Source organism: Sebastes fasciatus, chromosome 17 (genome assembly GCF_043250625.1).
Source record: "Sebastes fasciatus isolate fSebFas1 chromosome 17, fSebFas1.pri, whole genome shotgun sequence".
NCBI lineage: Eukaryota > Metazoa > Chordata > Actinopteri > Perciformes > Sebastidae > Sebastes > Sebastes fasciatus.
The window spans coordinates 7,949,407-7,963,884 of record NC_133811.1 but is presented as its reverse complement, the minus strand read 5'-3'; the positions used below and the strand labels follow the sequence as shown (position 1 = coordinate 7,963,884).

General features: G+C 38.5%; 1 protein-coding gene across 4 annotated transcripts in view; it reads left to right on the top strand.

The window, feature by feature from the left end:
* col22a1 (collagen, type XXII, alpha 1) overlaps nucleotides 1-14,478 on the top strand; it is an 87,454-nt gene that overhangs the window by 47,396 nt on the left and 25,580 nt on the right. For all 4 annotated transcript variants that reach the window (XM_074613542.1, XM_074613541.1, XM_074613540.1 and 1 more), the window contains 16 exons: nucleotides 3,759-3,812; nucleotides 4,427-4,480; nucleotides 4,579-4,632; nucleotides 4,761-4,814; nucleotides 6,055-6,108; nucleotides 6,246-6,290; nucleotides 6,399-6,461; nucleotides 8,095-8,148; nucleotides 8,692-8,733; nucleotides 8,862-8,894; nucleotides 9,129-9,182; nucleotides 10,864-10,917; nucleotides 11,011-11,064; nucleotides 11,152-11,205; nucleotides 11,341-11,394; nucleotides 13,176-13,280. In XM_074613542.1, coding sequence (XP_074469643.1) covers nucleotides 3,759-3,812; nucleotides 4,427-4,480; nucleotides 4,579-4,632; nucleotides 4,761-4,814; nucleotides 6,055-6,108; nucleotides 6,246-6,290; nucleotides 6,399-6,461; nucleotides 8,095-8,148; nucleotides 8,692-8,733; nucleotides 8,862-8,894; nucleotides 9,129-9,182; nucleotides 10,864-10,917; nucleotides 11,011-11,064; nucleotides 11,152-11,205; nucleotides 11,341-11,394; nucleotides 13,176-13,280 — 882 coding nt within the window. The remainder of the gene's footprint in view (nucleotides 1-3,758; nucleotides 3,813-4,426; nucleotides 4,481-4,578; nucleotides 4,633-4,760; nucleotides 4,815-6,054; nucleotides 6,109-6,245; nucleotides 6,291-6,398; nucleotides 6,462-8,094; nucleotides 8,149-8,691; nucleotides 8,734-8,861; nucleotides 8,895-9,128; nucleotides 9,183-10,863; nucleotides 10,918-11,010; nucleotides 11,065-11,151; nucleotides 11,206-11,340; nucleotides 11,395-13,175; nucleotides 13,281-14,478) is intronic.

Sequence of the window (14,478 nt, the reverse complement as noted above, 5' to 3'; positions counted from 1 at the left end):
TTTGGTCCACTGAGTTTTGACTAAAATTAGATTACTTCGCCTCCAGAGAAGCTCTTGTCGGACAAAACTCTAATCTGCAGTAATTGGAAGTTTATACTGTGCTCCCATAACTCTACTTATCATGTTCCAATGGGATTATTTAGAATGAAGAAAACTGATATTTATTCCTCATGCTAATGAGAGCTGATACTGTAGCTGTTATCAGTGCTTGTAGAATTATCTACAAAAAGTGTCCCTCGTCTCTCATATTAATTTCTCCTCTGTCTCCCCCCACACTGGTCCCATCACACCGCAGTGTGTAATTAAAACAGGCACAGGGGTTCTACATGATTTGTTCTTCCAAAACATTAACAAAGATAGTGACCTCCATTCCCCGGCTCTACCGGGAGCAATTAACTTCTCATTAGCAATATGTTGGAATCAACATTTGCAGCTGCTCAGCTGGGCACCAGAGGCAAGGCAAACCTCCTCTGGGCCCTGAATGAAAGACTTTTCTAGCACCAGAATGCACTCTGTCCTCAGCCAGCTCTCGGCTTCTCTGGGAGCGAGGGATTTATAGTTTATTAACACGAATAAAGCGATCACATCGGGTTCCGATTCCACAATATCTAGAAAATCTCCCACTGTGCAGCTCTGCTTTTATTTTGTAATATCGTTGGAGGTCCCGCTGAAGTATTTTACAGCCCCGTGGGAGGCTTTCCAAAGTGAAAAAAAAAACAGATGGTGAGGAGCTTGACCTATTTTATCCAGGTTTAGTGTTGTTATACCTCAGCTGAAGACGCTCAGGGAAAGAGTGTGAGTGGAGGTGAAGGTAGGCTGAGAGCTGCGATAATAGGTTGGTCTCCACTGCTGCCAGGGCTGATAGAGTTGGCTGTATGGTTGAGTTGGTATAGATTGAGCCACTCTCACCTCCACTGCAGCAAAGCTCTCATCAGTCGTGTGTGTCACCGTCTGCTGAAGCCTGTCTATTCACCTCTATCCTCCTGATATGACAGACAGCTGAGGGCAGCCTGAGCTGGAGGACAGCACCAACGAACATATGAGGAAAAATAAATTAAAGAGCATGTGCCAGGATTTTCCTTTGGACAGTTGTATGAAAATGTGACAGGAATGCAAAGTAAAAACAGTATCCAGAGAAGGGCTGGGCAATATATTGATATTCTATCGATATCGTGACATGAAACTAGATGTTGTCTTAGATTTCGGATATCGTAATTGTGGCATAAGTGTTGTCTTTTCCTGGTTTTAAAGGCTACACTACAGTAAAATTATGTCATTTTCTGAATTTACCAGACTGTATAGCTGTTCTATTATTTGTCTTTACCCACTTGATCATTATATCCACATTACTGATGATTATTTACCAAAAATCTCATTGTGTAAATATTTTGTAAAAGCACTAATGGTCAACCCTACAATATTGTTGAATTATTGATATCGAGGTATTTGGTTAAAAATATTGATATTTGATTTTCTCCATATCACCCAGCCCTAATCCACTGACAACATTTTTACTTTTAGCTTTGTTGTCCATTTTAACTACTTTGTTTAAGAAAAATATCTTTAATTGTTTGTCTATTTAGAGTCTATAGTTCACAGGGAGTAGGCTAAATTCTTTGTGTCCGTTTACTATTAATATCTATATTGAAATCAACATAATAAATTAATTTAATACTTTTTAAAATATGATTTGAAGGTAGTTTAATCTATGATGGCTTTGACAGCTCAAACAGCTTAACCAATTTGACAACACATGTGCAGCATTTAGACAAAACGCTGCAAATAGAAAAAACACAACCGAATACAGAATGGAGCTGCAACACAACGGAAATGGTTTAGCCGACAGGGGACACCAAAAAGTGATGCACACGGTTGAATTGGCAGGTAAGCAAAAGGCTAACGCAAGTTTAAGAGCAGATATCTACAATAATGTCTGAATCATGCGATCGCAATGTTTAAATAAAGACAACGTAACACGACTGAAGCTCATTTTCCAAACACCACCCACGGATAACCGACCCGTGTGTATCACTTTTTAGTGTCACCTGAGCTGAGGTGTGTTTGCAAGTTTCTATAATTGGTTGTATTTTGTCTATTTGCAGCGTTTTGTCTGGCTAAATGCTGTGCATATGTTGTATAATAGGTGAATATGTTTACTGGATTTGCTTATGTTTTGTCTATTTGCATGTGTTGTGTTTATTTGCGGTGCATTGAGCGCCACCGTATAAACCAAAACCGAAACACGAGTTAAAAGCGGGAATGAAAGTTAGTTACTGCTACCTCCACTATGACTGTATTTAGCTCCCCCTCACTTAGTTATATGGATTTACCGATTGTATTACCAGGATGTCGGTTCATCAAAATGGATATTTTTAAATAGCCAACAACAGCTAGGGAAACATCTGTTAAAGCTTTAGTTAAACCAGGGCTCTCTGAGCAGCCTGAGTCTCTTCAGCTCCTCTCCAGTGGCTCCCTGTGGATTTATTAAAAATGGAAATCAATAACTCTTTTTTGTTTATATTTTCCTTTTTATTTATCAACGTTGAGGGAAAAAACAAAAATCTGAGATTTAGAGAATTCATGTCTTAGAGAAGTTATATTATAAGAATAAAGTCATTAGGTTACGAGAAAAAAGTCGCAGTATTATGAGACTATAGTCATAATATTATAAAGTAGTCATTTTACGTGTTATTTTCTTTTTTTCTCGTAAAGTTATGACTTTATTCTGGTAATATTATGACTTTTTTTTCTCATAAAGTTGTGACTTTATTATCATAATATTACGACTTTTTTTCTCATAAAGTTATGACTTTATTCTGGTAATATTATGACTTTTTTTTCTCATAAAGTTGTGACTTTATTATCATAATATTACGACTTTTTTTCTCATAAAGTTATGACTTTTTCCCGTAATATTATGACTATAAAAAATCTTAATATTATGACTTTATTCTGTAAATCTCAGATGTTTTTTCCCTCAATGTGACCCTAATACTCCGTCGTACATTTGCTCTTGGACCCTCACTGCATTAGACTTATATACTATATACTTAGACTATAAACTGTGTTACCTTCATCACAATGCTCAAATGTTTTGCAGCACCAGACAGATTATTATTTATTATTTTTTGCCTAGTAAAGGTTGCTGACCCCTGAGCTAAGGTTATATCTCACCCAGCTATCTAACGTTAGCTTGCTCTTGATGCAGCTGTTGGCGTCTTCTAGAGGAGCCCACACATATCTGTACGGAAATTAAACAATTTTATGACATGATAATTTTTTATATGTTAAAATGAGTGTGAAAGATGTTAGATTATAGTTTTAATTTTGACCAAATATGTAGTTATTTTGCTTTGGTTTTGGAGAGCAGAGCTGCTTATAAGCTCAACACATCTAACTAAATTCAAATAAAATGACCATCTTCTCATAGTCTCTATGTCCCATGTACCATGTATTATCTACGCACCAGCTTTGAGGTCTAAATGCTGTTTCAAAGGCCTCTCTATCCTACCAAATTCTGGTGGATAAAAGCCTGAATCCTAGTAGAATAATACTTTTTTTTTTTTTTAAATGAAACTAAGGTAGGATTTAAAATATTAAGTTTTTTAAACTCTCATAGTTGATAAACCTTCCTAAATGTAAGAAAAATAAGGAGGATATTACCTCGGCGTCCTCACTAACACCTACAAAACAACTCCTCTTATGCATTGAATGTCTTTTAATTTGGTATTTAATTGAATTTAAATGTTGTCTTTCAGGGAAAGAAAGGTGAAAGTGGATTACCTGGAGTGGATGGCCTTCCTGGACCCCCTGTAAGAACAATTTCACTTTCATGACTAGCAAAATGTACACGCATACATGTAATACACTTGTTTAAAATGACCTCTTATTTATATCAGTGCTTGTTCTTGCACATCAATGACTTCTCAAGGAGAACCGAGGAGAATTAATTTGGTATTTTAATTGTGCAGTTTGCTCAATATTTGACCCACAAAGCACAGAATTACAGCGCTCTCAAAGGTGTCTTCACTGTGTGTTTTAATAGAGGGAAAACAAACAGGCTAGATTAAAACCAACAAGTTATGTCAATTAATTTTCCAAACTGCTCCCTGGAGCAAAATAGAAATACACCTGTCTTCAAGTGGTATTCAAGGTTGAATGAGCTGTAAACTGTACTGTGATACCCCCCTCTAGTGGCTGCTCGCTGGTAGTAATGCACAGTGTCTCTTAGAAGTAGACATGAATACAGTTCTTGGGGAAAGTATGAATATTTGTAATGAACATATTTGGCAAGAAACAAACATATTGCCTTTTTATCCAAAAATATACAGTAGATGCCTTCAAAAGCCCACGTTACGTGTGTATATTTATGAGATAATGGTCAAGTGATATACATTTTTACTGATATTATTTTTTTATTTTGTAGGGCCCTCAGGGTCCAGGTGGGCCACCAGGAAACCAGGGACATACTGGACCTCCTGTAAGTGACCAGGCACACAGATCAGGACACAATAATTCTTAAATATGATGTTTATTTTGGCAACAAATGAATGAATAACCTGTTATTTCTTTATGAAGGGTCTACCTGGTGAAATTGGATTTTCAGGCAAACCTGGAGAGTCTGGAAAGTCTGTGAGTCTGCCTTTTATTCTCAAATATAACCATTTGTTGTTAATGCTACTTTCAGTCATAGGTATTCAAACTACTTTTTTCTCTGCTCACGTCACTAAATGTCAACCTTTCGTCACTGATCTTCAAAGGGTCTTCCTGGTAAAGATGGTCTGGACGGTCTTCCTGGAAATGACGGTGCCATGGTCAGTATGACATTTAGAATAAAGTTCTTTTCTTTCTTTTGCCGTCCATGCTCACAGTGACCAAAACTTGCTGTGACACTTTAAAGCTGCACCAAACAAACATTGTATGCAATGTATAACGTGAAAGGAGCCTCTTATAGGGATGAAACCACGGATAATTGTCACCCAAATTTGCAGTTCTGCTCAGCTTTATGGACGTTATTGGTGTCTTTGGTTTTAGGGCCTTCAACTATACTGTTTTGGTTCAGTATCTGTTTTGTGTTTCACCACGTTAGCCATGGCAACTTTATAAGGCCACAATAAGTAAAACACGTGTGTTGTTTAGCTTGTTGTGGAGTTCTGCCATCAAGTGAACAAAAAAAAGATGAATGCTTTGAGTTTAGTCACTGTGAGCACTGCAAGGTTATTGACTGTGAGTCTTGTGACTTAAAAGTCTCTAAGTCATAAGTTTGCAAATATTGAAAACAGCTGCATAACCATACAATTTGCTAGGTATTACTATTTGAGTAGCACACATACTTAGACATAGAGTGTAGAGCTGCAACGATTAATCGATTAGTTATCTACTATCAAATTAATCGCCAACTATTTTCATAATCGGTTAATCAAGTAAATAATCGACGGATTAATCAACAATGAAAACAATCGTTAGTTGTAGCCCTAATAGAGTGTAGAATGCTGAAGAACAAAATGTGTTAAGCTAAGACAATTTAGCTGGGAAACTCAATGTAAAATTTGTATCTGAGTCAGTTCCAGACCTTTTAATCACGACCTACATCTTTTATTTTAGAGATTCAGGGTTTCTGCCAGTGTATTGCAAGTTCGGCGGCCCGCCAGGCCTAAGTTGACTCCCCGCCGGACCAAAGCATTGAGGAATTCTGTATTTTTAATATGTTTTTAAACTAGAATATGTTATACAAATAGCAAACTCCTTTAAGGAATGCTAACGAGTGTCTATGCAGCTGAAAGCGAAACTGTGAAATAAAGCAGATATTTGAAAGTACAAACAGGGAGGCAGGAGATTCAGTTAGAAGCTACAAAAGTGCTGAGAGTCTAAACCACGACCGGTACAAGCAACAAAATAGAAACATAGCATTTAATTGACACAATACATTTAATGCAGTGGCTAAACTGAGTTGTGGTGGGTTTACCTCTTGCTACATACAGCTTCTGGCAAATGTTCCTGGCAAATGCAGGTTTTTAAACAAACATCTAAATGGAAAATCTTGTGTCTCTGAAGGGGCCCAGGGGAGAGCGCGGAACAGATGGTTTCTCCGGCAAGCCTGGAACCAAGGTACTGTAACTTCATAATATACCGAGGAAACACACCGGACATGACTGAAGAAGACATATGCAGGTTATGAGATAGCGTGTGTGTTTTCCTTATGCAAATCTGACATTTTAATGGCTGCCTGCCTTTCTTCTCCCCAGGGTGACGATGGGCCTCCCGGACCAAGAGGACCTCCAGGGGAGAGAGTGAGTTCACAGCTGTTGATGCGTTTTTTTTGTTTGATATTTTGTAAGATAATGAAACATAGTTCGTCTTGTCACATCTATGTATATTTTGTTGTTGTTGTTGTACAGGGAGAATCTGGTTCCCCGGGTCAAATAGGTGGAGTTGGAGTAAGAGGAGACAGGGGTATTCCGGTAGGTGTGACTACTTTTTATCAGGTTCATTCACAGCTATTTCACATGTTGTTGATTTAGTATTGTGTAATATCTACAAATGTGCATGGGAGAGACATCCTTTTAAAGGGTCACTCTTATATTATTATACAACATGTCTGGTAAATTAAACTCCAGTGAAATGAAGTGTTCCTAATTCAGTTGGGTTAACCTCCTGGGACGCCCTCAAGGGCTGCTGGGTGTCCCCAAATACCCCTTGAGACGCTCTGCTCTTGACTTCCTACTTCCAATTAAAAAAGTTCCCATTTGCCTGCATTAACCTCTTCCACTCCTTGAGGGCGCCGGTGCCCTCGGGCAACTTTATTTTTTCCTCAAGCTGTAGTGGAATCAGTTTTAGAGCTACAGTGAAAGTATCATATGAAACTAGAAAACCTAAGGAATCCATCGGTACCAACCATGTTATAACATGTCGAGAAGGAGGATAAATAACGCTATGAAGTTGCGCTAAATTTTAAAACTGGCATGGCCATTTTCAAAGGGGTCCCTTGACCTCTGACCTCAAGATATGTGGATGGAAATGGGTTCTATTGGTACCCACAAGTCTCCCCTTTACAGAAATGCCCACTTTTTGATAATCACATGCAGTTTGGGGCAAAAAACATGCCGTTTTTGAATGCAGTATAAATGTGTTATTTTCGCCTTTTCTAAAATGATGTGATTGAATATTTCTGCATACTGGGGTACCTAAACCATCTTGGAATCACATAAATTGGCTATCACTGTAAAGCTGAGACTCTTGTGGATCCAATAAGCCCCATTGTATTCATGTGTGATGATGTTAGTCCCCATAGTAGCTATTTCATTTTAGTGAGACCATTTTTTTAAACTTGACCTCACTGTACAAAATGACCTGTGGTGACCTCTAGGATAATCACAGCCTCATGAAACTTTACAACCACGAACTAGAGACCTAGAGCATTCAGAGGATGGCTTTCCTAGCTAGATTGACAATAAGGGGGTTTCTGAGCAGTTTACACAACAGAAGTGCTCGCCATCAAATCACCACAAAATGCAATTCTTGCAGAAATCTCCAAAATGTCAAAAGTTTTAGATACCAAATCACAGCATGGCTTTTTCTATGGTGTTCCTCAAGGTCTTGATGTCTTAATGTAGTATTTTGGAGGGATTATTGATCTTTGTTTTTATTAATTCTCAAGTGGTAAAAAATGGTTAAATTGTAGCACAAAATCTGTGTAACAAATGGTATCAACCCAAACATTTCTGCAACAACTTATAAGACATGGTAGAGCATGGGGATGATATCATAATGATCTAAACCCTTATACACTTTCACAATTTACTTTAATTCATTATTTTTTGTTTCTGCTTTATGACTAGAACAACTTCACAGACAGTGCTGGGCTGCATGTCAAATTAATTTTCAGGTTCCCAGATTTCAGATGATGTACACCACTACTATGTGACATCTACTGTTGACCTGCTATCTTCCCCTAAAGACCCCCTGTACCCCCCTAAAAAAGACAACAATGAATCTATGAAAAAGAGGAGGGGGGAGTGGAAAATGTTAAAGTGCAAATGGGGTCTGTGATCTGTAGAAATGTATTTAATCTAGATTTTGGCTTCTCTTTCCTAGGGAGAAAGAGGACAGGATGGACCACTTGGGCCAAAAGGTGACAAGGGCGACAAGGTAAATAAGAAATAAGGAACCGGTTTCATTTACTGCATAAGGTCAAATTAAGCGTGTCAAGCATATCCAAAAACATAGAATAGAATTTCTTTATTGTCATTGCACAGAGTACAACAATATTAAGTAGCAATCCTCACGGTGCATACACATAATATCAAACAGTAATAATAATAAAGATGAGTAAAAATATGTATTATAAATAGAAAATATGCATTTGCTGTGACCTATAAAGAACAGTAAGATTTTGCATGTTTGCTGAGTTGTATTGGCTCTATATACAAGTAATGAATAAATATGTACAAAGGAATAAACTAAGGTGCAGTTGAACTTTAAAAACATTTCTGTGTAGCAGTGTACAATATATACACTCAAAGGTTGGAATCCAGTGCAGATTGTAGCCGTAACTGTAATGAATTCTCGCTGTGTATCCCACCGTGTTGCAGTAGTTACAGTGGTGCTCTGTTCTGTCTCAGTAATGGTCGCCCTGCAGCTATTATAATGTCATTAGTGCAGACAGTGTGAACATATTGTCTCTTATCTCAGGGTGAAGGGGGAGCAAGAGGACTACCCGGCATTCCAGGAAATGTGAGTCAAAATTTCTAGTTTGCATGTCTAGTCCTCAAATTTATGACATAACTATGATGGATGACGTGGTGTAAGTGATACTGTTTGACTCAGCAAATTATTATCTGCTGTCTGATTTTTCTTCACAGGTGGCAAATGTTATCCCTGAGCCTGGAGAACCTGTGAGTAGACTTATTTTGTTCCACAGACCAAACTCTCTTATAAGATTATTGTAATATTAGAGATGGCTATTTTTGTTTCTAGTTGATGCTTCAAACGTAGATATTTGGTTTTGTATATGATGTATAGATTTCTAAAGAGTTTAAGAGTTATAGCTTCTGTTTTTCCTCTTCTCTTCCCCTACTTTTTTGTTTTACATTAAAACTTCTAATTGTATTGTTTGTCCTTGCCTGTAGGGAATACCTGGGGAAAAGGGAGGAAAGGGGGAACAAGGGAACCCAGGAGAGACGGTGAGTTTTTCCTCATTTCTCATTTTTACCTCCAGGAGTTTATGTTTTCACCGGCGTTGGTTTGTTTTTGTTTGTTTGTTGGTTGGTTTGTCCGTTTGGACAATAAATCCAAAAGTCCGCAATGGATTTGAATGAAATATTTTGGAGGGATGGGTTGTGGCACAATGAACAATCCATTAGATTTTGGTGGCGATCCGGATCATGATCCGGCTTCGGGAATCTTTTTTAATAACTCCGCTCAGCCTGTGCATTAACACCACAGGCCACCACAGGGGGGCGGCGACGTACATGAAACCTGCCTCGGCGGAGGTCTGCGCTCTCCGGGTAAACTTCTAGTTTTCAACATTTTTTTTTTTCTACATATTTTTTCCACAAGACGTTCGTGTAAAACGAGCGATTTGGATGAATTTTGAGCAGATTATTTACTGTGAATATTTCATCAGAGTGAGAAGAATGAGTTTGAGTTTTTTTGGGGTTAATTTTTCAGACTATTCTCTCTATTATGTATTTATTTCATTTTTTTACAATCATACATACTTAATAGGCTTCTTTTTTGACAAATCCAGTGTTTTCTTCTCCCTGACGCTTGGCCATTGTTCTATCAGCTCTTTGGTTGTTTTAACTGCTCACTTTTCTAATGCAGGACGAGGCTATTTAACAGAGGACCTGTTTATATCTTCAATAATAATCCACTCTTTAAAAATAACAATTTCAGTTAGTTTTTTCACAGAAATGAATGAAATGCTCAGATACAGGCCAACTGTATATATATTTTTTTAAAGTTGTCTTACACCCCTTAAAATCAAGAAGGCCTGGCGACCCCCCCTTGAAGCTTTTGGGTCGGACCCACAGGTTGGGAACCAGTGCTTTAATGGAACAAAACTAGTTGTGGCAATATGCAGCGGTGTCCACTAGATGTCAGTAGAGATTCAGTATCACGATAGTGAAGCAGTCCTGCTATAATATGGGAGCTCAGGGGCCTTCTTTAACTGGGTTAAGTAAATTAAACTGTAAGAGACGGTAATGCACTGGCCTGGTTCTCTAGCCATTGCAGTTTATAGATGTACAGTATATTAGGCGGACCAGAATAGCATGCATACTATATTGGTATATTTAGGTTGGAGTAGCCCAGGAAGCAGCATAAAAACATTTATCTGCACAAATACATTTTGTATAATAATTAAAACACACACACAATTACAAATGTTATTATCTATTTCCATTATGTTTGACTTTCTCAAGCACACTATGAAGACTGTCACAGAATATTGTAGTAAGTCTTCCAATCCAATCAAAATGTATTTATATAGCACATTTAAAAACAGCAAAAGTGCTGTAAAATCAAAATGTAGCAAGAAAACAACTCAGTAAAAACACAAAAGACATGTTTAAAAGACAAAGGACAATAAAGAAAGGCAACTCTCACAGTGAGTTAAAAGCCAGAAAATATAAATGTCTTTTAAGACAGGATTTAAAAACAGGTAGTGTAAGGGCAGCCTAACATGCAGAGGCAACTTTTTTCCAGAGTTTGTGGGCTGCAGCTTCAAACGCCCCGTCTCCCCTGTGCTTCAACCTTGACTTCTTCATGCATGGATGTTGTTTTTAATCTACAAAATTGAACGAACCTTTTATTAAAACTATTATAAAACGCCTTTGTTAATTCATGTGTCTTCTCCTGAAGGGTCAAAGAGGGTTACCTGGTGAACAAGGCTTTAAGGGACCACCTGGACTGGCGGTAAGATGCTAGTGATCCTGTACTCCCAGTCAGTGTAGCACTGTTAAAAGGGATTTTAAGTGGAATACGTCTAATTTGTCATTTTTCTTCCAGGGTCCTAAAGGTGAAAATGGAGTAACGGGAGAGACCGGACGTGTTGGAGACCCTGTACGTTGTCTGATTTAAATGTAATACACCTTTTCACACCAAAATGGAAAGATGTGCTGTAGTGTAATATGATGCTTTTTCTCCCAGGGTCCACCTGGCATAGTTGGTCCTCCAGGTCCTCGTGGGCTACCAGGGAATGTGGTAAGTCTTTTTCTAAACCTTTTGAGATGAATTTAAGGTGGAAGTCATCGATGCCTGCTTTCTGTGATTGTGACTATAGTTTGAAATATGAACAGTAGCCACAGATCACTTCAGTACCAGTTGTTTGTCTTGTAGGGCATACCAGGCATCATCGGGCCTCCCGGTATCGGTGGACAGAGAGGAGACAAGGTCAGTCATCTATTTTTAAAAGCTATTTGTTTAGATGTTCTCTTGAAACTATTCAGACTATGTTCGGAATGGGTTCGGCGATGCAGAGTGGAAATAAGTCTGCGGAGAATGACCTTGAATGTCCTCTGTTATTGTTTGAGCAGAGAAGCCTTTGAATTTTCAATCCTGCAGCAGCTACATGTAGCTGGGGAGTTTCTTTCTACTGTCTCTCTTGGCTTTTTCCATTTTCTCTGTTCTCTCTCTTTGTTTTGTTTTTGCCTTTTTCCACAAGTTACTGCAGTGTCATTTGATTATGTTCCCACCGTGTCATTACTGTTCACTCCCCTACAGTATAGTAGTTTACCAGTTCACAGGACATGATACATTTCTGTTTGATGGGAGAGATGGTGTGGTTATAAACAAGGCTCCTCCAATCACAATGCAAGTATCACACATACAGTAGAATAAAACTTGCCATGACAAGTAGAAACAACACACAATGTAGAAGACAAAGGTTTCATGTAAGAGTATATAAGGGTGCTTTCACAAGCCAACATTTAGTCAACATTTTAGACGAACTCTGGTGCAGTTTGTTTGGGCAGTTGTGAACACAGTAATCCTACTCTGGTGCGGACCAAAACAGCCGGTTCGAGACAGCTTGTGAGAGGTGGTCTCGGACCGTTTCCAAGCAAAACAAAAGGCAGGCTGCCTGTGTGGCATTTGTTGAGATGGACACTCAAACATGAGTGGGAGAGGACTGACCTGGACTTCTGCTGAAGTCCAATGTTTGCGTGACGTCTGGGCCAAAGAGAACATACAGAATGTGCTAAATAAAGTCCACAAAAATAATGTCATTTATAAAGAAATTCAAGATAAACTGGAGGAGAGGGGATTCATGTGCAGAGTAGATCAGTGCTGAGTCAAAGTGAAAACACTTCAACAGCAATATATCAAAGTCCGCGATTCCCTGCATTGAAGTGGCGTCTCTCGAGATAAGAAAGATTAATTTGCTCCTTCGTACATGCCCCCCAGCCACTGATTTGTTTATTTGGTCCGTTTTAATATGTGCACTGTGAAACTGAACCAGACTTTATAGAAAACAAACTAAAAGTATCAATTTCACTCTGATTCAGACTAGTCAAACGGACTATGGCTTGTGAAAGTGCCCTAAGGCACCTACTGGTGTACCTGTCGTAGCCTTGAGAGACAATAAAGTTCTTTCTTTATTGTAACATGAAGTTAGACGTAGTTTCAAGATGGCACTGTGGATGGCAGCCTTGGTGTTGTGCTCTCTAGTAGTTAAGTACGGGATAATGTACAGCGAGCCGGTCATTGTTGTGAAAGAAACCACGACAGGGCGATGCAGACAGGGCAATACCGCACTGTCATCGCCCTGAAGGGGATTCTTTCACAACAATGACCCGCTAGCTGTACATTATCCCATTTATTACACGACTACTTACTGAAGAAATCCATGATTTGACACAAAAACGGTCCCCCAGAGTTGGACATCAGAACTGCGCCCATAGCAACGGTCTGCTATACTATACATAGCAACGGTCTGCTATAAAGAAATAACAGACCGCAGAACGCCGTGATTAACAAATCAGAATCGAGTATTCAACAACACCGTGTAATAAATGTTTGTTTACCTTCTTCAGCTTTGTTGTCCCTCTTTTTAGCCACATGTGTATTTATGTGCATGTACATTGAGAGCAGCATAATATGGAGTCAAATTCATTGTATGTGTTTAAACTTACTTTGCCATTAAAGCTGATTCTGATTCTGAACATTTATTTTAGGGTGAATCAGGTAAACCAGGGCAAGCAGGTCCCTCAGGCCCACCCGGAGATCCCGGTTTGACTGGACCCCCCGGACCACCAGGGAAGGGGAAAGAGGGGAAAAATGTAAGAAACATATTTTTTCTGTCACATTGTATTTACAACTTCAGTATATGCCTCTGTTTTTGCTGAATAATGTTTAGTCATGTTTTTAGTGACATGTAAGTTATGTGGCGTTGGGGCATTTAAGAGGATACAGCCAACAATGTGAAATTTATTTATGAAAAATGAACTACATGTTTGGTCATATTAGGGATTATTTGCCTAATTTTTTATTCACTACTACTATTTAAAGGATACACTGTTTTCAACCAAGACCTGGATATATAAATGTTGTTTCCACTGTGGTAACCACCACTATGCTGCAGCTTGACGAAATCTTTTAGTCCAGTAAAAAAATCTGATAATCCAGCTGTTCCTGTAAGTATCTTTAAGGCTGGAAAAGTCATCTAATTCCGCCGTCCTATCATATACATATTGTGTAACATCTTATTCGAACTCCTCACTGAATATAAATATGATTTTAACTGAGTGAAATATTCAAACATTACACTCCATGTTTTTTATAGATGCGCTTCATTTTCTGATATATTTAGTAATCTTTTGAAACTTTTGATCTCCACTAGAAGTTGAAATACAGTTTTGTGTACAGTAATATAAATGTTGTGGGGACTGGTCCCAGCAGGTCAGTGGTAAAATTATCAAAAGTAAAGGTGTCATTAAAGTAGTGCTGTGTGTGATTATATGTTGAGCTACACCCTCTTAGACGACTAATCAACTAATAGGTCGTTTTGGTTTTACTCGACTAAGATTTCTTAAGTCAGTTAGTAGTTTTTTAGGCTTTTTTTAATGCTAAACAATTTATTTCCAAGAAACGTATGAGCACATCTCTGGTAAACACAAGATTTAAAGTGGTGCTTTTGTGTGATTCTTTGTAGAGAAACTCAGTTTTACAGATCTGTTGATTAAATCAACTAATCGATTCGTGATTTGATTGTTAATCCTTGGTTTACTTTCCACAAGATTGGTCGCATGGACATGAGCTGACATGGAATCCTGACGAGGAAACGTTTGGATCTTTTATACTCTGTGCAGATTTCTTCTAGCGGCAAACAGACTATTCTCAATTTTCTCTGCCATCCGCGTCCGTGTAGTTAGAAACATTTCTAGAAAATCTCATGAAACCCCCACGAAGGGCCGTGTCTAATGGTGTGACGTCACTCTGGTCGTGCTGACACTCGCGACCGTCGCGGATGCAGCAAGC